General features: G+C 42.5%; 1 protein-coding gene across 1 annotated transcript in view; it reads right to left on the bottom strand.

The window, feature by feature from the left end:
• The window catches only part of LOC106577169 (zinc finger CCHC domain-containing protein 24), a 78,113-nt gene extending 51,567 nt beyond the window's left edge, over nt 1–26,546 (bottom strand). Inside the window, exons 1-2 of the mRNA XM_014154985.3 lie at nt 26,010–26,546; nt 4,777–4,977 (exon numbers count right to left, since the gene is read on the bottom strand). Of these exons, the coding sequence (XP_014010460.1) occupies nt 4,777–4,977; nt 26,010–26,246 (438 nt within the window). The 5' untranslated portion in view covers nt 26,247–26,546. The remainder of the gene's footprint in view (nt 1–4,776; nt 4,978–26,009) is intronic.
• Nucleotides 26,547–27,141: the final 595 nt, after the last annotated feature.

Genomic DNA, 27,141 nt, shown 5'->3' with positions numbered 1-27,141 from the left:
CATCACCAGAAGAAAAACAAAACATTTTTATAGTTACACATTAAAGACAATTCAAACAGCCATTTGCCTTCTGGTGTGCCCAGGATCACTTCACAGTGGTATACACACACACACACACACACACACACACACACACACACACACACACACACACACACACACACACACACACACACACACACACACACACACACACACACACACACACACACACACACACACACACACACACACACACACCACACACACACACACACACCACACACACACACACACACACGGTAACATGAGCAGTCAGCAGAACCCTATGACAAATGTCTACCATCATCACTCCCATAACAGACAGAACAAAGACATCTGAGGTGTGTGTGTGCATGCGTGAGTTCAGGTCAAACCTATGGTCAACATCAGGGGTGTGAAGAATAGCACTTAATGCTCAATGTGGTAACACGCCACACTAGGTTGAACAGATACCATGACGTTTGGAGATGTCTTCACCTGCATGATAGATACTTGGTCTTGAGAGGGTCAACTTCATTAGAAAAAGTTACAGATACCATGTAGGCTACTATTGTTGTGTGTAGCTGCTGCATCAGCAACAGCTAATGGGGATCTTAATAAACTAAACCAAACCAGGAAACTAGGCCTGTTTATATCTATCTAGCTCTGACTAGGATGAGAGTTGAACAGTGAGGCAGATATCAGAGAACGAACAAGGCCAAGACGACCATATGAGTCAGTGTTGATCAAAAAAACACATGAAGCTCATTGATCCGACAAACAGAGCTCTTTTTATCCAGCAGGGATAATATGCCTTTTGTTCAAATAGTGATTATGGTACTGGAATGTGTGTCTGTTGCTGTTTCCAGTGTTGGGGAAGCTACTCTGAAAATATAGTCTACCAAGCCACCAATTACTTCACATTAGAAGAAGTTAAGCTACATAGAAAAAGCTATCCTTAATAAAATACAGTGATGGGAAAAGTACCCAATTGTCATACTTCAGTAAAAGTAAAGATACCTTAAAAGAAAGGGACTCAAGTAAAAGTGAAAGTCAACCAGTAAAATACTACTTGAGTAAAAGTCTAGAAGTATTTGGTTTTAAATATACTTAAGTATCAAAAGTAAATGTAATTGCTAAAATGTACTTAAGTATCAAAAGTAAAAGTATAAATCATTTCAAATTCCTTATATTAAGCAAACCAGACAGCACCATTTTTTAAATTGTATAATTCTTTTTACAGATATCCAGGGGCACGCTCCAACATTCAGACATCCTTTACAAACAAAGCATTTGTGTTTAGTGAGGAAGTAGGGATGACCATGGATGTTCTCTTTGATACTGTAAGTGTGTGAATTCAACCATTTTCCTGTCCTGCTAAGCATTCAAAATGTAACAAGTACTTTTGGGTTTCAGGGAAAATGTATGGAGTATAAAGTACATTATTTTCTTTGGGAATGTAGTAAAGTTAAAGTAAAAGTAAAAAATATAAATAGTAAGGTACAGATACCGCCAAAAAAACTACTTAAGTAGTACTTTAAAGTATTTTAACTTAAGTATTTTAAACCACTGCAATTAATCATTTCCTGAACTGACTGGATTCGAATGGAATTAACCCCAAACCTTGACCCTAACTGACCTCAAATACTCTAAATGTGACATCAACCATTTCACAGTTTCCAGTAGCACTACATTGCCCACATTTTGCAAAATCTTTGCCCTCTCTGTCCAGCCGAGATAGATTGTAGAGTGCTGGTCATGAGAATAGAATGCTGGTTGTAGGAGAGGGCTGATGTCAACGTGTAGAGCAGGGCAGCTTGAGGTCATTGTCCAGGGGAGGGGAGAAGGGGATAGGGGGAAGAGGGGAGATGGGCACTGGATGAGGGAGTGACTCAGTGACCCCCCCACCCCCTCCCCACACACATCAAATTACAGCAAATATTCAATGTGTTAATCCCTGTACAGGGGGAAACATGGCGAGTGGACGTCAATCAATGGATCATTTTCATTAGGGAAACATCAGAGGCAGAGCTTGCGATTGAGGCCACCAAACAAATCATGAACGAAAGTGGAAGACATTTTGGCTGTGCGCCAGAGGGGGGCAGCCAGGCCGCCAGGCCCCAGTGAACAGGACATTCTAGTCAGAACTGGGGGAGCGACCTCATTCTCCAAATAAAAGCCTCTTTACATAACACCTCGGTTGCCCTATGATGGCAGACAGACAGGAAGAGAGGAGAGGAGAGCAGAGAGCTCCCAGAGGACCAGTCCTATGACACTGCCACCAGCGTTTCCTCTTTAGTCATACCAGAGAAGGATACAAGGACAGAGAGGAGAGGAATATCCTTGTAGTACCACTGCATACTAACCACTGATGGAGAATGAGGGGGGAGAGAAAGAAAAAAGCCCCCTCTGGAAGAGACTACAACACTGTACCTAGGAGGATAGAGGGAGGGAAGTGGTAACATCACAGACTAAGCTGGCAAGAACTGGGGACTATTACAAGGGGGGGTAGAAGAGTATTGGGAGATGGAGAGTAAATCATGTTGTTTTTACGGTAACTTACTGGCAGCCAGTTATCTGTAAGTTACTATAAAAATAAGTACAGTCTGTTACCTTAATTTCCATAGAAACTTTGGTTTAACAGAACATTACTGTAAAGGATCACAAACCCAGCAAATGGAGGCCTGTGAAGTCCTGCACCTTAGGAACGTCCGCTTGAAGAACATCACACTCATTCAGACCTGGGTCAAATATATACAGTACGTTTGTCCAATACTTTCAAAAACTTGAGCTATGCTTGATTCATAAACATATCATTCAATTTAGTTCATCAAATGATGATTTAGTTCACTTGGTACAATGGAACCAATGGAGTAGTCCTCAAAGTTCAAACTACATTCTACATAAAGCACTCCTCAAATACTTTCAAATACTTGAGCTGCGCTTGATCTAGTTTCCAAGCTAAATCAAGCTCAAATCATTTCTAATACTTGGCCTGTACTTGATGTAGTTCACCTAGTACAATGGAATCAACGGAATAGGCCCAAAGTGCAAATTCCAAGCTACTGTAAATCAAGCACCCCTCAAATAATTTCAAGTATTGGACATATGCATTGTATCTGGCCCAGGTCTGCACTCGTTTGGAGTGTCTTCCATGTACGTAATGTATGTGATGCAGGTGTGGTTGGAACACGCTGGAGATCTGGTGTTTTCTGTGTATCCATTTGCAGTTTAACGAACAGTTGGGGAGCCCCGACAAATTCGCTGTGATTTGAGTTACGGCCACGCATACGTACGTATGCACACACAAACATTTCAGTTATGCCCATGAAGTCTAGACTGGTTTCGTAGCGGTATATTGTCGAGAGGGTTTGGTGGTAATAACATTTCCACTGACTCTCTAAACTACACTGTAACTGCTGCCCTGCAACTGACCGGTTCAATGGTTTAAATACACAGTGATCACTATCAAGCACGGATTTACAACATCAACACAATACAAAGACAGGATTAGTGTTGACTCTGTCAGGTCTTAACCAGCAAGCTCTACAAAATACACACACGCACACATGATAAACAGAGAGAGAAAGAGGGCAAGAGAACATATCTGGCATCACCATAGGCTTATCTAACAACTTCTCCACACCAGAATTCTGAGAAAAACTCTCATTGTCCCTGTTTCGAAATCAGATATTTCATTTTCAAACATAAACTCAGACCATGAAGTTTTCTTTTACAAGGAAAAAGAGACAGAACGTTCCTCAAAGTGCCTGTATGTGAAAACCACAATAGTCATGTTGTGCTCCATAATCTCTCAGAATGCTATTTCAGTTGTGCTATTGTGACATTTTACGGCAGTGCGCATAATACAGCATGATGTCAATAATGTAATGCTTGCAACATGTCGATGTACATTGATTCTACTGTGTTTTAAGGTGCATCTACACATTTATCATTATTAGAAGTAGGCAATCCTAATATGTGATCGTTTTGGTTACTACAAAACATCATGTGATGTCTCCCATACATACATCATCCAATCAATAGGTGGGTAGATCCACAATTCTAGAATAAGTCTACCAGTCTAATTGCCAATGTGAGAGGTTCCAAGCACATTCTACTCATTCTATTTATATGTGTAGATGTGTACCATCAGTACCATAGAGTCCTGTACAGATTCTGTTAAGCAGAAGAGAGCTCAGCTTGGTCACACTCTGGTACCCATGGGACCTCCCAGCTGGCACTCGCTGCTGAAGTTTCCTCTAGGTACAGATCTAGGATCAGCTTCCACTCCCCCAATCCTAACCTTAACCATTAGTGGAGAAAATCTTAAACCGACCAAAGATCAGCAACTAGGGTCAACTTTACCCTATTACTCCTTCCTCATAGTGAAGTTCGGTAGTCCGTCTGTCTGCCCAATTAACACGCTCATGACCACAGAGGACAGAGGCTTGTCTGTCTGACAACTAGGTCAGGGCACAGACACACAGATTCCACTGCCGCACAGCCATCGGCCAATTTCAAAAGGACACGATTGGCTGGAAATATGATCACATGACTCAACAGACGCCATTTTGGCTCTCGATGGCAGCCAGTAGCATTTTGGAATCGAAAGACAGTGAACCAATAGAATTAGAGGTAGAACAAAAAAAACATGAATGGATAGATGGATGGATGAATTCATGGATGGATGAACGAACAAATAAACAAAAACAAACAAACAAACAAACAAATAAACACGTAAAAGAATAAGGACTGTCTCAGCCTGTGTCCTACCTGGGGGCAGTCTTTGATGTAGTGGCCCTTGTTGAAGCAGAGGTGGCACAGGTAGTTGGGCGGGGGTCTCTTACTTGGCTTGCGGGACTCTGAGGAGAGGGAAAGGTCGGAGAAGTGGTCCGTCAGGGTGTTGAGTCCATCAACGATGTTGTTGAGTGAGCCGTATGGCGAGACATTCTTATACACGCTGTTATTCAACGCCTGGAACAGGGAGAGATGAGAAAACACAGTTGGAATATATCCCAGGGAAAAAACACAGTTGGAATATTACCCAGGGAAAAAACACTGTTGGAATATTACGCAGGGAAAAAACACCGTTGGAATATTACCCAGGGAAAAAACACAGTTGGAATATTACCCAGTGAAAAAACACCGTTGGAATATTACCCAGTGAAAAAACACCGTTGGAATATTACGCAGGGAAAAAACACCGTTGGAATATTACCCAGGGAAAAAACACCGTTGGAATATTACCCAGTGAAAAAACACTGTTGGAATATTACCCAGGGAAAAAACACCGTTGGAATATTACCCAGGGAAAAAACACCGTTGGAATATTACCCAGGGAAAAAACACCGTTGGAATATTACCCAGGGAAAAAACACAGTTGGAATATTACCCAGGGAAAAACACAGTTGGACTATGACACAGGGTAAAAACACAGTTGGAATATTACCCAGGGAAAAAACATAGTTGGAATATGACACAGGGAAAAAACACAGTTGGAATATTACCCAGGGAAAAAACACAGTTGGACTATGACACAGGGTAAAAACACAGTTGGAATATTACCCAGGGAAAAAACATAGTTGGAATATGACACAGGGAAAAAACACAGTTGGAATATTACCCAGGGAAAAAACATAGTTGGAATATGACACAGGGAAAAAACACAGTTGGAATATTACCCAGGGAAAAAACATAGTTGGAATATGACACAGGATAAAAACATGGCAAAAACATGTCTTTCTTGTGGAAAATTAGTTCACAGGTTGAAGTACCATCTGCTCTTCTTACTGTCTGCTGAAGGAATTTGAAAGAATTGTAACATAAAGCACCGAGCTTTATGGGTATATTTTACAAGAAAAGCACCTGCAAATCCCCTCTATCATGCTTACAGACTAGTTCGATAAATCATACCACTAATGAAACAATAACACATACAAAAACTGCTATAGATTATTTTGCGTTTGCTATGCTGTTGAGTTTAATCACCAATTTCCGTTGACTGTCCTACGCCCTTCGTATTTTCTCTTACGCAGAAAAAAAAAAGATCTTCGATCATTTCTCTCATTAAATTCAGCACATCTGGCGCTCGGCCCAGCTGTAACTTATGAACTGGAAAAGTACTGGGGATGTCGAGAGGGAGAGAAAGAGAGAGAGAGAGAAAGAGAGAGAGAGAGAAAGGGGGAGAGAGAGAGACAGAGAAAGAGACAGAGACAGAAAGAGACAGAGACAGAGAAAGAGACAGAGAAAGAGAGAGACCGAGAGACAGAGAGAGAGAGACCGGGAGAGACCGAGAGGGACCGAGAGAGACCGAGAGGGACCGAGAGAGAGACCGAGAGAGAGACAGAGAAAGAGACAGAGAAAGAGACAGAGAAAGAGACAGAGAAAGAGAGAGAGAGAGACAAAGAAAGAGAGAGAGAAAGAGAGAGAAGGAGAGAGAGAGAGAGAGAGAGAGAGAGAAAGAGAGCGAGAGAGAAAGAGAGAGAAGGAGAGAGAGAAGGAGAGAGAGAAGGAGAGAGAGAAGGAGAGAGAGAGGGAGAGAGAAAGAGACAGAGAAAGAGACAAAGAAAGAGAAGGAGAGAGAGAGAGAACGAGAGAGACAAAGAGACAAAGAGAGAGGAGAGAGAGAAAGAGAGAGAGAAAGAGACAGAGAAAGAGAGAGACAGAAACAGAGAGAGACAGAGACAGAGAGAGAGAGAGAGACAGAGAGAGAGAGAGAGAGAGAGAGAGAAAGAGAGCGAGAGAGAAAGAGAGAGAAGGAGAGAGAAGGAGAGAGAGAAGGAGAGAGAAAGAGACAGAGAAAGAGACAAAGAAAGAGAAGGAGAGAGAGAGAGAAAGAGAGAGACAAAGAGACAAAGAGAGAGGAGAGAGAGAAAGAGAGAGAGAAAGAGACAGAGAAAGAGAGAGACAGAAACAGAGAGAGACAGAGACAGAGAGAGAGAGAGAGACAGAGAGAGAGAGAGAGAGAGGCATGTTCACAGCCTGGTCCCAGATCTGTTTGTGCTGTCTTATGTGACAATGGCTATATAGGAGTTGTCAAGACACCACAAACAGATCTGGGACCAGGCTATTATGGTCGCAGTCTCACACAGGCCTGTGAAACAACATCATCAGTGTAAATACATGGTGATCTGTTTGAAGTATTACGGCCATGGGGATGGTTTGTAGCTCATTCTGAGAAGTCGTGCCAGTCAGTGTTGCATGAGATTGCTACGATCCAGTGTGTCTGCTAAATGCACTCTGAATGTAAATGTTCCATGAGCAAAGTGAAGGGGAAGGACAGAATTACTTTTTAAAACCATTTTCATTCACTATTTCCTCTATTTGAAATACAATCAACGAATCAGGTATGTTGGTTCAACCTCTGGTTGTGGTGAGGGACAGGGGTTTTCCCTGCATGTGACATGACCCCAGTAATAGGGCCCAACGTTTTTCTCAAGAAAAACTCCTGGTCCTAGTTACGATGTACACTGTATAGCCCTAACAGTCCACAGTCCACAAAACTGAGACATGACAGAAATCCAAGCTATAGGCTAACAACGTCAGAGTAATGGAAAATTACTGTAGTCTCTGTGAATGATATCTCTCCTTGGGACACAGCCATGCTTAGGGAACGTATGTTATTGTTGATGTCTAATGTTGCAAAGCGCTGAAATCTTACACTTGGCAACACAGAGTGTAGTAGAGGACAGTCGAAGCCTTTACCTAACCAGCCCTGGAGGCAGCTCAACTCTAACCAGCTCCAGCTCCTGTGTGTGTGTGTGTGTGTGTGTGTGTGTGTGTGTGTGTGTGTGTGTGTGTGTGTGTGTGTGTGTGTGTGTGTGTGTGTGTGTGTGTGTGTGTGTGTGTGTGTGTGTGTGTGTGTGTGTGTGTGTGTGTGTGCGTACGTGTTCATTTACTAGATTCTACTCAGGATAAATCAAATATACGCTTTCTTTCTGTTTTCCATGGCTTTCCATCTGTCATTAATTTGATCCATCGGGCCAAACCCTGCTATACAGTAGAGTTGGGACGATAAACCAAAAATGATCCACACCGACCATACCGATCACTTATTGCAGGCATTTTGCTGATATCGTTCATTACGATATGTAGCCTGTACTAGAAAAATGTGATGTTTGCTAATATGGGTGATTGTTAATGGGGACAATTGATGGCTACAACAATCAAACTAGCAGTAGTAGTTTAAAGAATAATAAAACAAAACTCTGCTCTCAATTAATGTTATAAACGTTCCACTTTTCGTTATCGCATCAATTCAGGCAATTTATCACAATATGGATTTTTGCCCATATCGCCCAGCTCTGCTATAGACTCAGAATACTATAGATAGTGTACATTTTATATACAGCTGTCTGTGCCTAGGACTGTTGCGCTGACCGTATTACCGCCACACCGGCCTTCAGAAGTCATGAAGGCAGTCAAATTCCACACGTTTAGTCATGGTAATTAGGCTTCTCCAAGCTCTGATGCTGCTGATGGTCATTAGTAGTCTACCAAACATGGTAACTGCCTGGTACTCAGAGCTCTATTGTCCTCTAATCAAACACTTCAAAATCTAATCAAACACTTCATGAGAACCCATGAGCTCATGTTGCACAATATTTCTATAGGCTATGCATTTGTGAGAGAAAACACAGTGATGTCCTCCATTAAAAAGAGGATCCCATCAGCTTTCTGCAGGCTAGGCCTACTATATTTATTACTCAACTTTCCTAATGTTAAGCACATTGTTTATCTTTACGATAGGAGTATAGCCTAACTGGCTGGCATGAAAATAAACCACAGGGAAAAGCGTCTTCCATTCGCTATTTTTAAGCAATAAGGCCCGAGGGGGTGAGATATATGGCCAATATACCACGGCTAAGGGCTGTTCTTATGCACGACGCCCTAAGCCGTGGTATATTGGCCATATATCACAAACCCCTGAGGTGCCTTATTGCTATTATAAACTGGTTAACAATGTAATTAGAGCAGTAAAAAATAAGTGTTTTGTCATACCCGCGTATACAGTCTGATATACCACGGCTGTCAGCCAATCAGCATTCAGGGCTCGAACCACATGTATTTTTTCTGCTGCCCCTGTTTCGAGACAGGTGCATGATAATGGTCCATTCTAAATCAAAACAAATGTCACACATACAGTGGGGAGAACAAGTATTTGATACACTGCCAATTTGGCAGGTTTTCCTACTTACAAAGCATGTAGAGGTCTGTAATTGTTATCATAGGTACACTTCAACTGTGAGAGACGGAATCTAAAACAAAAAACCAGAAAATCACATTGTATGATTTTTAAGTAATTAATTAGCATTTTATTGCATGACATAACTATTTGATCACCTACCAACCAGTAAGAATTCCGGGTCTCACAGACCTGTTAGTTTTTCTTTAAGAAGCCCTCCTGTTCTCCACTCATTACCTGTATTAACTGCACCTGTTTGAACTCGTTACCTGTATAAAAGACACCTGTCCACACACTCAATCAAACAGACTCCAACCTCTTCACAATGGCCAAGACCAGAGAGCTGTGTAAGGACATCAGGGATAAAATTGTAGACCTGCACAAGGCTGGGATGGGCTACAGGACAATAGGCAAGCAGCTTGGTGAGAAGGCAACAACTGTTGGCGCAGTTATTAGAAAATGGAAGAAGTTCAAGATGACGGTCAATCACCCTCGGTCTGGGGCTCCATGCAAGATCTCACCTCGTGGGGCATCAATGATCATGAGGAAGGTGAGGGATCAGCCCAGAACTACACGGCAGGACCTGGTCAATGACCTGAAGAGAGCTGGGACCACAGTCTCAAAGAAAACCATTAGTAACACACTACGCCGTCATGGATTAAAATCCTGCAGCGCACGCAAGGTCCCCCTGCTCAAGACAGCGCATGTCCAGGCCCGTCTGAAGTTTGCCAATGACCATCTGGATGATCCAGAGGAGGAATGGGAGAAGGTCATGTGGTCTGATGAGACAAAAATAGAGCTTTTTGGTCTAAACTCCACTCGCTGTGTTTGGAGGAAGAAGGATGAGTACAACCCCAAAAACACCATCCCAACCGTGAAGCATGGAGGTGGAAACATCATTCTTTGGGGATGCTTTTCTGCAAAGGGGGCAGGACGTCTGCACCGTATTGAGGGGAGGACGGATGGGGCCATGTATCGCGAGATCTTGGCCAACAACCTCTTTCCCTCAGTAAGAGCATTGAAGATGGGTCGTGGCTGGGTCTTCCAGCATGACAATGACCCGAAACACACAGCCAGGGCAACTAAGGAGTGGCTCCGTAAGAAGCATCTCAAGGTCCTGGAGTGGCCTAGCCAGTCTCCAGACCTGGACCCAATAGAAAATCTTTGGAGGGAGCTGAAAGTCCGTATTGCCCAGCGACAGCCCCGAAACCTGAAGGATCTGGAGAAGGTCTGTATGGAGGAGTGGGCCAAAATCCCTGCTGCTGTGTGTGCAAAAAAACTAACAGGTCTGTGAGACCCGGAATTCTTACTGGTTGGTAGGTGATCAAATAGTTATGTCATGCAATCAAAATGCAAATGAATTACTTAAAAATCATACAATGTGATTTTCTGGATTTTTGTTTTAGATTCCGTCTCTCACAGTTGAAGTGTACCTATGATAACAATTACAGACCTCTACATGCTTTGTAAGTAGGAAACACTGACGATTTTGCAGGTTATCAAATACTTGTTCTCCCCACTATATATTATTTAGTATATGTAAAGACAAGATTAAATCAAGAATAGTCTGATGGGTGACAATATTAGCATATCACTTGTGAATTACATATTATCAATGATGACTGATGCCCAGCACTTGTTCGAATCATAGTCACACACCTCATGTAGCCTAGCCCATAGCCCTAAATGTTTTAATAAGGTTTGTAACACAACTAAAGTGGCCAAATAACTTCTTAATATTATTACAAGGGGTGTAGAGCCTAACTGGCATACATAAGCAGTGCGTGAGTTTCAAGTTTGGGGAAGATAATTTTCACCATAAAAATGCACCTTTATAATAAAAGCATTACATGCATAATTTAATTTGCTGTCACTTTTGATAATGGTGTTTCTGCTAATGGTACATTCACACTTATAGCCTACAGCCATGTAGGCATTGCTGCGCTTATAATGTGAAGAAATAGCCTAATAGTTTAGCAACATTTTAAACTAAATGTTCTGATCTGTTGCGTCAGCCACATTGCGTAAAAAAAGTTATTTTGATGCTAGTGGTTGTATTTATTTGGGATCTATCACATCCCACAAATCTCCCAGACTATGTTTGGAATATTTATTTCTCACACAGAATAGCATAGGTCGACATTTGTACTATGGAGGATAGTAGATTGACATAGGCTAGTGCTTTTGCTGTTCATTAGGCCTACTCATCTTGTCGGCTGATGAAAAGTAAATGTGGACAGTTCTTCCAATATCTTCAATATGCACCTCGGAATTGGATAAGGACGCGCGCAGTTGCGTCCCCGATGTCTGTCTTCACTTGTTGCCTGTGAGAAAGACCCGATCACGTGACGGAGAGAGCCGTGTGAGTGAGAGCCTTGTGAGCAGCACACTCAGGGAGAGGGCCCAACGCAGCACTCCGGGCCAAAAAGGCATGGATTTTTTTAGGGTGCATTACAGCCACAAAGAGGATGCGGCTGTGAAATTTGAGACATTATCAAGCTGTGAATGAGAGACTATTGGAGTGTGAACAGCCTGCGCACCGGCTGAAGAAATGTTGTGACCGCCACAGCCCTCTCTGTGCACTGATATCAAATCAAACCTTACTATCAAATCAATAAGGTAAACCATACAGTACATTAGCCACTATATAAAGTCATCATGACCATAGAGCCCCTCTGTCACCCTAGGCTGTAAATCCAGCTGTCTTCCCAAAGGAAACAGACTTCACAGACAACTGCTAAAGGTGTGTGTGTGTGTGTGTGTGTGTGTGTGTGTGTGTGTGTGTGTGTGTGTGTGTGTGTGTGTGTGTGTGTGTGTAACCGTGCATGTGTGTGTGCGTGCGTGCAAGTGCATGCCTTCATGCATACATGCACACAAGTACACATGTGTGTGGGTTTGTGTGTTTGGGCACACACTGTACATGTCCGTGAGGAGTTACATTCCCAAATAATAACTCCAAAAATAACGTCTCTGTTAGGTTGTGTCTCTGTTAGGTTGCGTCTCTACTAGGTTGCGTCTCCGTTAGGTTGCGTCTCCGTTAGGTTGCGTCTCCGTTAGGTTGCGTCTCCGTTAGGTTGCGTCTCCGTTAGGTTGCGTCTCCGTTAGGTTGCGTCTCCGTTAGGTTGCGTCTCCGTTAGGTTGCGTCTCCGTTAGGTTGCGTCTCCGTTAGGTTGCGTCTCTACTAGGTTGCGTCTCTACTAGGTTGCGTCTCTACTAGGTTGCGTCTCTACTAGGTTGCGTCTCTACTAGGTTGCGTATCTACTAGGTTGTGTCTCGAATGGCATCCTATTCACTATATAGTGCACTACTTTTGAACAGAGCTCATAGTAGGCAGGAATGATTTTGCACACGACCATTGACTTAATTTAATCTGATGTACACTATTTCTCCAATACAAATACAGCCTAAGTCGGAAGTTTAAATACACTTAGGTTGGAGTCATTAAAACTCATTTTTCAACCACTCCACAAATTTCTTGTTAACAAACTATAGTTTTGGCAAGAGGGTTAGGACATCTACTTTGTGCATGACACAAGGAATTTTTCCAACAATTGTTTACAGACAGATTATTTCACTTATAATTCACTGTATCACAATTCCAGTTAGTTAGAATACACTAAGTTGACTGTGCCTTTAAACAGCTTGGAACATTCCAGAAAATGATGTCATGGCTTTAGAAGCTTCTGATAGGCTAACTGACATCATCTGAGTCAATTGGAGGTGTACCTGTGGATGTATTTCAAGGCCTACCTTCAAACTCAGTGCCTCTTTGCTTGACATCATGGGAAAATCATAAGAAATCAGTCATGACCTCAGAAAAAAAATTGTAGACCTCCAGTCTGATTCATCCTTGGGAGCAATTTCCAAACGTCTGAAGGTACCACGTTCATCTGTACAAACAATAGTACGCATGTATAAACACCATGGGACCACGCAGGCGTCATACCGCTCAGGAAGGAGACGCGTTCTGTCTCCTAGAGATGAATGTACTTTGGTGAGAAAAGTGCAAATCAATCCCAGAACAGCAGCAAAGGACCTTGTGAAGATGCTGAAGGAAACAGGTACAAAAGTGTCTATATCCACAGTAAAACGAGTCCTTTATCGACATTACGTGAAAGGCCGCTCAGCAAGGAAGAAGCCACTGCTCCAAAACCACCATAAAAAAGCCAGACTACGGTTTGCAACTGCACATGGGGACAAAGATCGTACTTTTTGGAGAAATGTCCTCTGGTCTGATGAAACAAAAATATAACTGTTTAGCCATAATGACCATCGTTATGTTTGGAGGAAAAAGGGGGAGGCTTACAAGCCGAAGAACACCATCCCAACCATGAAGCACGGGGGTGGCAGCATCATGTTGTGGGGCTGCTTGCTGCAGGAGGGACTGGTGCACTTTACAAAATAGATGGCATCATGAGGCAGGAAAATTATGTGGATATATAAGCAACATCTCAAGACATCAGTCAATAAGTTAAAGCTTGGTCACAAATGGGTCTTCCAAATGGACAATGACCCCAAGCATACTTCCAAAGTTGTGGCAAAATGGCTTAAGGACAACAAAGTCAAGGTATTGGAGTGGCCATCACAAAGCCCTGACCTCAATCCCATAGAAAATTTGTGGGCAGAACTGAAAAAGTGTGCGAGCAAGGAGGCCTATAAACCTGACTCTGTCAGGAGTAATGGGCCAAAATTCACCCAACTTATTGTGGGAAGCTTGTGGAAGGCTACCCAAAACTTTTGACCTAAGTTAAACAATTTAAAGGCAATGCTACCGAATACTAATTTGGGTGTATGTAAACTTCTGACCCACAGGGAATGTAATGAAAGAAATAAAAGCTGAAATAAATCATTCTCTCTACTATTATTCTGACATTTCACATTCTTAAAATAAAGTGGTGATCCTAACTGACCTAAGACAGGGCATTTTTACTAGGATTAAGTGTCAGGAATTGTGAAAAACTGAGTTTAAATGTATTTGGCTAAGGTGTATGTAAACTTCCCACTTCAACTGTATGTTAAAGGGGCAATCAGCAGTTGCTACATCCACTGTTGGACTTAACAACATAATACATTAATGATTTGTACCCATTGATTCTTGAAAAATATAACTTATAAATGTCTCATGAGCTTAGTTCAACTGTCATAGTCCATCAGAACCTAAAAGAGAATCTTGCTTTATGCCAATGTTTGTAAACAAAGTCAATAAAAACAAACACCATATCAAAACATTGCTGAAACTATCATGTTGATATCATGGATGGTCTGTACCCACATAGTTCTGTCTATGATTTGAGAGTTCTCATTTCTCCAGCCCACCCCGCAGCTTTTTACTGAAACATGGTCAGGGAGTTTCTATTGTTATTATCTCAATACTGGTGATTGCCGGTTTAAGTTATTAGAGTTGCCTATCACTGGATTGCAAGCAAGGAGATCAGGAGCAATACGGTCTCTTCTGCAATGTTCAATATTGAGCAGATTCACTAGCCTGGAATCCAGACCAGATTTGTGCCAATACTCCACTCCTTGCCACTCTGTGGCATATTCCTTATGGGAAAACCACATGAATCACACATGTGAGCACAAGTGAATTGTTCCAAAAACACGTTTTCATGTGATCACATTTGATCTTACAGTATGTGAAGTTAATCTGATAACGTGACAACATATAAAGCAATACGTGATAACATGAAACTACACATGTGAAAACGTGATCACATGTGACGTGTTCTAAAAACATGTTTTAACATAATTTCTCATGTGAAATCATGTGATTTTCCACATGAAATCATGTATCATATATTTCATATAGATGTAAAAGAAATACTGCCCGCCTCTGTTCACAACCACTTTAACCACACATTTTCCTCACATCAAAACCCTTTATTTATTTCCACATTTTGATTTGATGAGACAACGTCACGTCACCAACGACAAAAACACACATTACTCATTCCAACAGATCAAGCCTCGGGAGTGGGTTGTTGTACTTGGCATTGCAGTGAGGTTGAGAAAAACATGCCCAATCTGCTTCAACTGTTTCCAGATTGTGTGTGTGTATGCATGTGCACACGTGCATGCATATGTGTGCATGTGTGTATGTGTGTGTGCATGTACATTCAGTTTTTGCAACACTACTCAAGGGGGGGATCGTATGACATTACACAATGGGTTTAATGTATAAAGACCACACATGTTTCAGAGGCCTGGTTTATGTTAAATGGCTGCAAAAGTCTCTATTGCTGGACGGCAGGTAGCCTAGCGGTTAAGAGTATTGGCTCAGTAACTGAAAAGTCGCTGGTTCGATGTGCCCTTGAGCAAGGCACTTCACCCTAATTGCTCCTGTGAGTCGCTCTGGATAAGAGCATCTGCTAAATGACAAGAAAAAAAGATAAAAAAATTAAATACATCTATTTGTTGAAAGACTTTCAAGCAAATATTTGAATATTTGCCCAGAAAATAAAACATGGTTAATGATTACCATCATAATACATTTCATAGGCTACATATCCTAGTTCTGAAATGAACAGGGACACCTAAAACTTTCCCTCTCTCTCTCTAAAATCCAGTGTGAGTTTAGTCTTCAACACTTGAGATCATCGTAATACACATTCAAACAACTTTTAGGATTTGCAATTTAATCAACATGCTCTCTCTCCATATAGAAAGTGTGTTAACAAGTCTCGTTTTTTGTTTCCACAACCTGATCTTTTTGCAAGAGTCGGGGGAAATTGATCCTAGTAATTTAGTGTAAAACAACTAGTCAAACCTGTCGGGTAGAAGTATCCCACTGGGCACACACTGGTTGAATAGACGTTGTTTCCTTGTCATTTCAATGAAATTACGTTTAACCAATGTGGAATAGACGTTGAATTGACGTAAGTGCCCAGTGGGAGGTTACCCCAGTGTTGTAATACTCGAGACCGGTCAGTCTCGAGACCACATATTGAGTGTTTCGGTCTAAGATACATTTTTACTCGGCCTTGACTCGGTCTCAGAAAATGAGGACTCGTAACTTCTTACCAGACAAAACCAGCGGAGTGACAAACAAATAATTATCAGCTCCCATTCAGGTAGCGCATAAAACCGCTTCTTCAGGCCAAATTGCCACACTCCTTTCATATCGCCTATTGAAAGCTGGGCTTTCCTACTTTACTTGTAACATTACTGTCCTTTATTTTCCTTGAAAAATATCCTCAAACTTTGTTGCGCTCGTCAGAATTTCCTTGAATTGCTGCTAAGGAAGAGTGGGGGAAATTGTTTGAAAGTAGCACACTCACTACCCACTGGGCAAAAACTGGTTGAATCAACGTTGTTTCCACGTCATTTCAACCAAAAAATGTAATGCGATGACAATGAATTAATGTGAAAAACTTATTGGATTTGCAAAAAGTCGTCAACTTAAGGGAATTTCGTCTTTTTTTTAACCTAAATTCAATGACAGGGTGACATTTTTGGTTGTTTTGAAGTTGAATTCACGTTAGTTGACCACTCAACCAAATTTAAATCAATACTAGACATTGAACTGATGTCAAATGTGCCAAGTCGGTATTAATAAGGAGAGACCGGGGGAAGTTGTAATATATTTTGACTTTGTATCTATTAGAGACGTGTTTGGGTTAGTGATCAGTTGTAGAGTGGCTCTCTAGTCAACCTGTTAGGTTAGTGATCAGTTGTAGAGTGGCTCTCTAGTCAACCTGTTAGGTTAGTGATCAGTTGTAGAGTGGCTCTCTAGTCAACCTGTTAGGTTAGTGATCAGTTGTAGAGTGGCTCTCTAGTCAACCTGTTAGGTTAGTGATCAGTTGTAGAGTGGCTCTCTAGTCAACCTGTTAGGTTAGTGATCAGTTGTAGAGCGGCTCTCTATTGGCCCCTCAGCGTGCCTATTTTCACCATTCTGTATGTCTAAAGAATCTTCTGAAATATGAACACAAAAATACTGGACATTTTGAACTATTTTTGTCAAATTACAATCATGGTCTTGAATGAGACTCCCATTTCTCTGGGACCAAATAATCATGCCATTTCTTGTGAACACAGATACAGCATTTTTACCAACCCCTTGCAATGAGAGGTTGAGTGTTCAAATCTCATCACAGACAACTTCAGCATTTTAGCTAATTAGCCACTTCTTACTACTTGTGAGCTAGTTAGCATATTAGCTAACACTTACTCTGTGTTAGCAATTTTTTAAACCTTTATTTAACTAGGCAAGTCAGTTAAGAACAAATTCTTATTTACAATGATGGCCTACACTGGCCAAACCCAGACGACGCTGGGCCAATTGTGCGCCGCCCTATGGGACTCCCAATCACGGCCGGTTGTGATACTGCCTGGATTGAAACCATGGTGTCTGTAGTGACACCTCTAGCACTGAGATGCAGTGCCTTAGACCGCTGAGCCTCTTGGGTTGTTGTCCTGTTGCATCACCCAACTTCTGTTGAGCTTCAATTGGCGGACAGATAGCCTTACATTCTCCTGCAAAATGTCTTGATAAACTTGGGAATTAATTTTTCAGTTGATGATAGCAAGCTGTCCAGGCCCTGAGCAGCCCCAAACCATGATGCTCCCTCCACCATACTTTACAGTTGGGGTGAGGTTTTGATGTTGGTGTGCTGTGCCTTTTTTTCTCCACACATAGTGTTGTGTGTTCCTTCCAAACAACTCAACTTAACTTAATCTGTCCACACAATATTTTGCCAGAAGCGCTGTGGAACATCCAGGTGATCTTTTGCAAACTTCAGACGTGCAGCAATGTTTTTTGGGGGGCAGTAATGGCTTCTTCCATGTTGTCCTCCCATGATCACCATTCTTGTTTAGTGTTTTACATATCTTAGACTCGTCAACAGAGATGTTAGCATGTTCCAGAGATTTCGGTAAGTCTTTAGCTGACACTCTAGGATTCTTCTTAACCTCATTGAGCATTCTGCACGGTGCTCTTGCAGTTATCTTTGCAGGACGGCCACTCCTAGGGAGAGTAGCAACAGGGCTGAACTTTCTCCATTTATAGACAATTTGTCTTACCGTGGACTGATGAACATCAAGGCTTTTCGAGATACTTTTGTAACCCTTTCCAGATTTATGCAAGTCTACAATTCCGAATCTTAGGTCACCTGAGATCTATTTTGTTCGAGGCATGGTTCACGTCAGGCAATGCTTCTTGTGAATAGCAAACTCACATTTTATAGGGCAGGGCAGATCTAACCAACATCTCCAAACTCGTCTTATTGATTGGACTCAAGGTTAGCTGACTCCTGACTCTAATTAGCTTCTGGAAAAGGCATTAGCCTAGGGGTTCACATACTATCACACCCTGATCTGTTTCACCTGTCCTTGTGATTGTCTCCACCCCCTCCAGGTGTCGCTTATTTTCCCTGGTGTATTTATCCCTGTGTTTCCTGTCTCTCTGTGCCAGTTTGTATTGTATGTTCAAGTCAACCAGCTTGGTTTTTCTCGTGCTCCTGCTTTTCTATTCTCTTCTACTAGTCCTCCCGGTTTTGACCTTTGCCTGTTTTCCGGACTCCATTCCCGCCTGCCTGACCATTCTGCCTGCCCTGACCTCGAGCCTGCCTGCCGTTCTGTACCTCTGGAACTCTGAACTGGTTTTGACCTTTTGCCTGTCCACGACCATTCTCTTGCCTACCTCTTTTGGATTGTTAATAAACACCTTGGACTCTAATCATGTCTCCTGTGTCTGCATCTGGGTCTCGCCTTGTGCCCTTATACATACCTTTTACAACCTACACTGTGAATACTTAAATTGTGTATTCAATATAGAAAAATACAATAATACAAAAATGTGTGTGTTATTAGTTTAAGCACACTGTGTTTGTCTATTGCTGTGGCTAAGATGAATATCAGATCAAATTTGATGACTAATTTAGGCAGAAATCCAGGTAATTCCAAAGGGTTCACATACTTTTTCTTGCCACTGTAGATGTCCTAGCCTACCTCTTTCAGGTAATAACATCCAAAGAAGTATTAGCCTTATATTTAAGTAATGAATGATGGGTTATGCATAATAAGCTTCTAACTTATAGCCTCTGTCTCTTGTGCAATATGCATGACGTGTGCTCCGCTGGCCTCTCTGTAAAAAAGTATCCTTAGCTCTTGGAGTCCCTTGCAGGAAAAGCTAGACTAGAATAGCTTGCTGGACATTATTTTGTTTAGCATTTCTTATACCAATAGACTATTCAAAGGGGGAGGCAAGCTCTTGTTTGTTTAATGTTAAATACACTTGCCAATAGAACTCATGGGTAGTGTGACGACGGTAGGCCATTAATTCAGACCCATAACTATTCAATCCTTGTGGAGAAGAGAAAGCCTTCTGCATCTCATTCTAGTTTTTTTATTTATTTCACCTTTATTTAACCAGGTAGGCTAGTTGAGAACAAGTTCTCATTTGCAACTGCAACCTGGCCAAGATAAAGCATAGTAGTTAGACACATACAACACAGTTACACATGGAATGAACAAAACATACAGTCAATAATACAGTAGAAAAAAAGAAAACAAAAAGTCTATATACAGTGAGTGCAAATTAGGTAAAATAAGAGAATTAAGGCAATAAATAGGCCATGGTGGCAAAGTAATTACAATATGGCAATTAAACACTGGAATGGTAGATGTGCAAAAGATGGATGTGCAAGTAGAGATACTGGGGTGCAAAAGGAGCAGAATAAATAAATAAATACAGTATGGGGATGAGGTAGATAGATGGGCTGTATACAGATGGGCTATGAACAGGTGCAGTGATCTGTGAGCTGCTCTGACAGCTGGTGCTTAAAGCTAGTGAGGGAGATGGGAATCTCCAGCTTCAGAGATTTTTGCAGTTCGTTCCAGTCATTGGCAGCAGAGAACTGGAAGGAAAGGCGACCAAAGGAGGAATGTGCTTTGGGGGTGACCAGTGAGATATACCTGCTGGAGCGCGTGCTACGAGTGGGTGCTGCTATGGTGACCAGCGAGCTGAGATAAGGCGGGGCTTTACCTAGCAGAGACTTGTAGATAACCTGTAGCCAGTGGGTTTGGCGACGAGTATGAAGTGAGGGCCAGCCACGAGAGCGTATAGGTCGCAATGGTGGGTAGTGTATGGGGCTTTGGTGACAAAACGGATGGCACTGTGATAGACTGCATCCAGTTTGTTGTGTAGAGTGTTGGAGGCTATTTTATAGATGACATCGCCGAAGTCGAGGATCGGTAGGATGGTCAGTTTTACGAGGGTATGTTTGGCAGCATGAGTGAAGGATGCTTTGTTGCAGAATAGGAAGCCGATTCTAGATTTAATTTTGGATTGGAGATGCTTAATATGAGTCTGGAAGGAGAGTTTACAGTCTAGCCAGACACCCAGGTATTTGTAGTTATCCACGTATTCTAAGTCAGAGCCGTCCAGAGTAGTGATGCTGGATGGGCGGGCAGGTGCGGGCAATGATCGGTTGAATAGCATGCATTTAGTTTTATTTGCGTTTAAGAGCAGTTGGAGGCCACAGAAGGAGAGTTGTATGGCATTGAAGCTGGTCTGGAGGTTAGTTAACACAGTGTCCAAAGAAGGGCCAGAAGTATACAGAATGGTGTCGTCTGCGTAGAGGTGGATCAGAGAATCACCAGCAGCAAGAGCGACATCATTGATGTATACAGAGAAGAGAGTCGGCCCAAGAATTGAACCCTGTGGCACCCCATAGAGACTGCCAGAGGTCCGGACAACAGGCCCTCCGATTTGACACACTGAACTCTATCAGAGAAGTAGTTGGTGAACCAGGCGAGGCAGTCATTTGAGAAACCAAGGCTGTTGAGTCTGCCAATAAGAATGTGGTGATTGACAGAGTCGAAAGCCTTGGCCAGGTCGATGAATACAGCTGCACAGTAATGTCTCTTATCGATGGCGGTTATGATATCGTTAAGGACCTTGAGCGTGCCTGAGGTGCACCCATGACCGGCTCTGAAACCAGATTGCATAGCGGAGAAGGTACGGTGTGATTCAAAATGGTCGGTAATCTGTTTGTTAACTTGGCTTTCGAAGACCTTAGAGAAGCAGGGTAGGATAGATATAGGTCTCTAGCAGTTTGGGTCTAGAGTGTCTCCCCCTTTGAAGAGGGGGATGACCGCGGCAGCTTTCCAATCTTTGGGAATCTCAGACGATACGAAAGAGAGGTTGAACAGGCTAGTAATAGGGGTTGCAACAATTTCGGCAGCTAATTTTAGAAAGAGAGGGTCCAGATTGTCTAGGCCGGCTGATTTGTAGGGGTCCAGATTTTGCAGCTCTAACAGAACATCAGCTATCTGGATATGGGTGAAGGAGATATGGTGGGGGCTTGGGCGGGTTGCTGTGGAGGGTGCCGGGCAGTTGACCGGGGTAGGGGTAGCCAGGTGGAAAGCATGGCCAGCCGTAGAGAAATGCTTATTGAAATTCTCAATTATAGTGGATTTATCGGTTGTAACAGTGTTTCCTAGCCTCAGAGCAGTGGGTAGCTGGGAGGAGGTGCTCTTATTCTCCATGGACTTTACAGTGTCCCAGAACTTTTTGGAGTTTGTACTGCAGGATGCAAATTTCTGTTTAAAAAAGCTAGCCTTAGCTTTCCTAACTGCCTGTGTATATTGGTTCCTAACTTCCCTGAAAAGTTGCATATCACGGGGGCTATTCGATGCTAATGCAGAACGCCACAGGATGTTTTTGTGCTGGTCAAGGGCAGACAGGTCTGCAGTGAACCAAGGGCTATATCTATTCCTGGTTCTACATTTTTTGAATGTGGCATGCTTATTTCAGATGGTGAGGAAGGCACTTTTAAAGAACAACCAGGCATCCTCTACTGTCGGGATGAGGTCGATGTCATTCCAGGATACCCCGGCCAGGTCGATTAGAAAGGCCTGCTCGCAGAAGTGTTTTAGGGAGCGTTTGACAGTGATGAGGGGTGGTCGTTTGATCGCAGACCCATTACAGATGCAGGCAATGAGGCAGTGATCGCTGAGATCTTGGTTGAAAACAGCAGATGTGTATTTGGAGGGCGAGTTAGTTAGGATGATATCTGTGAGGGTGCCCGTGTTTACGGATTTGGGGTTATATCTGGTAGGTTCATTGATAAGTTGTGTGAGATTGAGGGCATCAAGCTTAGATTGTAGGATGGCCGGGGTTTTAAGCATATCCCAGTTTAGGTCACCTAGCAGCACGAGCTCAGAAGATAGATGGGGGGCAATCAAATCACATATGGTGTCGAGGGCACAGCTGGGGGCAGAGGGTGGTCTATAGCAAGCGGCAACGGTGAGAGACTTGTTTCTGGAAAGATTCATTTTTAGAAGTAAGAGCTCGAATTGTTTGGGTACAGACCTGGATAGTAAGACAGAACTCTGCAGGTTATCTTTGCAGTAGATTGTAACACCGCCCCCTTTGGCAGTTCTATCTTGTCGGGAAATGTTATAGTTAGGGATGGAAATGTCAAGGTTTTTGGCAGTCTTCCTAAGCCAGGATTCAGACACGGCTAGGACATCCGGATTGGTGGAATGTGCTAAGGCAGTGAATAAAACAAACTTAGAGAGGAGGCTTCTAATGTTGACATGCATGAAACCAAGGCTTTTACGGTTGCAGAAGTCAACAAATGAGAGAGCCTGGGGGATGGGAGTGGAGCTAGACACTGCAGGGCCTGGATTAACCTCTACATCACCAGAGGAACAGAGGAGGAGTAGGTTAAGGGTACGGCTAAAGGCTAACAGAACTGGACGTCTAGCACATTCAGAACAGAGAGTAAAAGGAGCAGATTTCTGGGCACGGTAGAATATATTCAAGGCATAATGTACAGACAAAGGTATAGTAGGATGTGAATACAGTGGGGGTAAACCTGTGGATATAGTGATAATGAAAGAGATATTGTCTCTAGAAATAGCATTTAAACCAGGTGATGTCACTGCGTGTGTGGGAGGTGGAACTAAATTGTTAGCCGAGGCATTTTGAAGCAGTGCTAGAGGCTCTACAGTGAAATAAAACAATAATTACAAACCAAAACAGCAATGGACAAGGCATGGTGACGTTAGGGAGAGGCATGCGTAGCCGGGTGATCATAAGAGTCCAGTGCGTGGCTTCAGGCAGCTAGCGGCGAGCTAGCAGGCTAACAGAAAGGCCTTAGAGGGGCGACGTGATGGAGGAAAGTCTGTTGTGGCCTCCTCGTGCAGTTACATCAACGGACGGATCAGCAGGGCTCCGTGTGGTAAACCAGGCCAATTGGCAAAATATGTATAGTGGCCAAAGAAATATGTCCGAAAGGCCTCTTAAGCCAGCAGTCCAATGTGCTTTAGATAGCTAGAAGGCCGCGGATTAGCGGCTGTGCGTTCAGGGACGTTAGCTGCTATAATTCTAGGTGGGAAAAAAAAAAAAATATATATATATATATATATATATATATATATATAAAAAATAGGTTCAGAGCTTGCGGTAGGAATCCGGTGATATGGAGAAGAATAAGTCTGACTAGCTCTAGTTTGAGTCGCGCTGTACAGACTGGCGAGAGTTGTCCAGGATAAAGGTAGCTGATGACCACTAGCAAAGGATAGCTGACTGCTAGCTAGTAGCTTCGGAATGTATTCGATGGGCCTCGTAAGCTAACAGTCCATTGTGCTCTAGACAGCTAGCATTCAGGGGACGTTAGCTGCGAAGGTCGGAAGGTGAGAAGGTTCAGAGATTGCAGTAGGAATCCGGAGATATGGAGAAGAATAAGTCCGACTAGCTCTGGTTTGAGTCGCGCTGTACAGACTGGCGAGAATTGTCCGGGATAAAGGTAGCTGATGACCGCTAGCAAAGGATAGCTGACTGCTAGCTAGTAGCTTCGGAATGTATTCAATGGGCCTTGTAAGCTAACAGTCCGTTGTGTTCTAGAAGGACAAAGACGTCTGACTGCTACGCCATCTTGGATCATACCTTGGATCATAGTCTTATATTATTCAAGTATGCAATTAGAATGATGAAGGTAAGGACAACCAAACTCATTTCATTTAACTGTTGAAAGCAAGGAAGGAATCAGCAACACTAGAGAGAGAAAGAGGAGGTAGGTTAATAACATTAGGGGACATATTATGATTTATTTTATCTAATTCGCTAGCCTATAATTGTAACTTTGAAAGCCGCATGTGCTGCACCAGAATCGCATGTTCTCTCCTGCTTTATCATGGTTTGAACGAGATGCATAATTCCAGTCCATATAATACAGTATAATACAGTACAGTATTGGATAACCACACAATCATTTGTGATTTTTTTGGGCTTGGGCTTATTAAATGTCTTTTAATGTAGGGCTCATAAAATGTATTTAATCAGGCTAAGGTTTCATCAGACTTGAATCTTCGATAAAAGCTCTAGTAAAATCCAGACATAGGCCTATTTATAAGCTTTATAATGCTTTTGAATGACACTTCCGGTTTTGGCGGGAAATACCGGGACACCCGGGAGAAAAGTGATTTATTCTCGGGATGAAACATTTGTAAAATACCAGGAAAATATTCACCCTAATGCAGACCCAAGACCCAGACGCATCCTGCTCCTACATGTGGCAGGCTGGAGACTGGCCTTGCCTTTAAAACAGCCTAAACAGTCAGACAATTAAAACATAATAATAAATATACACTATTGTTCAAAAGATGGGGTACCTTAGAAATGTCCTTGTTTTAGAAAGAAAGGCAACATTTTTGTCCATTAAAATAACATCAAATTGATCTGAAATACAGTGTAAATACTGTTAATGTTGTAAATGACTATTGTAGCTGGAAACGGCTGATTTTTTTATGGAATATCTACATAGGCGTACTGAGGCCCATTATCAACAACCATCACTCCTGTGTTCCAATGGCACGTTGTGTTAGCTAATCCAAGTTCATCATTTCAAAAGGCTAATTGATCATTAGAAAACCCTTTTGCAATTATGTTAGCACAGCTGAAAGCTGTGGTGCTGATTAAAGAAGCAATAAAACTAGCCTTCTTTAGACTAGTTGCGTATCTGGAGCATCAGCATTTGTGGGTTCGATTACAGGCTCAAAATGGCCAGAAACAAAGAACTTTCTTCTGAAACTCATCAGTCTATTCTTGTTCTGAGAAATGAAGGCTATTCCATGTGAGAAATTGCCAAGAAACTGAAGATCTCGTACTACGCTGTAGTACGAGATCTTAGTACGAGATCGTAGTATGAGATCTTCATCGATGTAGAACAGCGCAAACTGGCTCTAACCAGAATAGAAAGAGCAGTGGGAGGCCCCGGTGCACAACAGTGCAAGAGGACAAGTACATTAGAGTGTCTAGTTTGAGAAACAGACCCCTAACAAGTCCTCAACTGGCAGCTTCATTAAATAGTACCCACAAAACACCAGTCTCAAAGTCAACAGTGAAGAGGCGACTCTGGGATGCTGGCCTTCTAGGCAGAGTTCCTCTGTCCAGTGTCTGTGTTCTTTTGCCCACTAATCAATTAGGCCTACCTGCCATACTAGACTAATAACTCAATATAAACCAGTTATGCTAAACTTGTGCATGTTGAATTCTCTAAACTTTCTCGCTGTTAGAATAGGCTATGGTGGAAACAGATATTGTCCTAATAGGTCTGAAAAGTTAATGAGCACGTCTTTATATTGTCGATATACGAAATATCCATGGTTATGTGTAGGCTACCAGAATACCAAATGTTGCACACACACACACCATCAAACGTTTTGCAAAACAGCGCTCAACATACGATGGGATGTATGCAAATACAAACAGATCGTAGCCTATAATACGCTATTTAGTTAACGTGGCAATAACATAATGGTAATATAATTCCATAATAAAGGAAAATAATTACAGACAGAACGATCCGTCTCTAACCTCATTCCGCTGGAGCTGAAAAAAGTTGTTGAGATAGTTGGAGTTGAGGGACGAACTCAGGTCCGCAGTAGGAGTCTTGCAGTAGTTCAGCTCCGGGTGGGAAGAGTTGGGTTCGGGTCTAAAGGCGTCAAAAGCGCTGGTCTGGTGAGTGTCTTGCAAAGAGAGATATACCCAATTCAGTAGCTGTGCAGGCTGGTACACGGAGGCACTGGTGTCTATGGCAGACATCAAGCTCATCTTTCAAATGGGTACACTCGCTCTTCCACCGCAGCTATGTTTTTGGATTGCTTTCAATTTTGAGAATCCTGCTCACTCTGTCGCTCACTCTCTCTTTCTAAACTTCAACGGATTCGCCGTTTTCTTTTCCCCACCGGGCCGTGGCAATCGTTTCTTGTTCCTCTTCCCGTAAGAACCCTATATCATCCTCGTGCTGGGAGCCTAGTCCCAGATTTAACGCGGTTACGCAAAAGTCATTGCTCTAACATGTCAGTATAAAACGTTTTCAGCCGCTACTCACGGCCCGTTATCTCCCTTTATTTGCAGTGGAGCAGCCACCCGGAGCCTCATTGGATCTGCAACTCACACAGGGGTGCGTCATGACGCACGCCGGCGAATCAGGGTTTTAATTCACTAGGCTAAACACAAAACTTTTTTTCTCTCTCTCTCGCTCTCTACCTTGATGACCTGATACCTATTGAATCTCTGAGGGTTCACTGTTGACTTTTGATATTGTGAAAATATATATATTTTAAAATGTATCAAAACAATAAAGTTAGGTTTTTAATGAATGTTAATAATTATTTAGGCCTACCTTTTCCTTCAGGTGATTTGTTGCCTGGTTCATTATTTCATATTTAACCAGGAACTTCATTGGTTTATAGGCCTACTGATGAATATTAATTGATGCAAATGAGTTGCTGAGATTTTGTATGTGGTCTAGGCCTTTTACACCCTTCTCGCTTTGCAAGCACACCTGTCTGTGCTTCAAACCTGTCTGTTAGCTATTCAGTCCCGCAAAACGGGCGCAGTGCTACCACAGACTGGAAGTAGTGACTATGGATATACCTTCCAACTGACTATGGATATACCTTCCAACTGACTATGGATATACCTTCCAACTTTAAACACATTC

This window comes from Salmo salar, chromosome 18 (assembly GCF_965601325.2).
Source record: "Salmo salar chromosome 18, fSalSal1, whole genome shotgun sequence".
Classification (NCBI taxonomy): domain Eukaryota; kingdom Metazoa; phylum Chordata; class Actinopteri; order Salmoniformes; family Salmonidae; genus Salmo; species Salmo salar.
The sequence above is the reverse complement of the archived record's forward strand: the minus strand, read 5'-3'. Positions and strand labels throughout refer to the sequence as shown.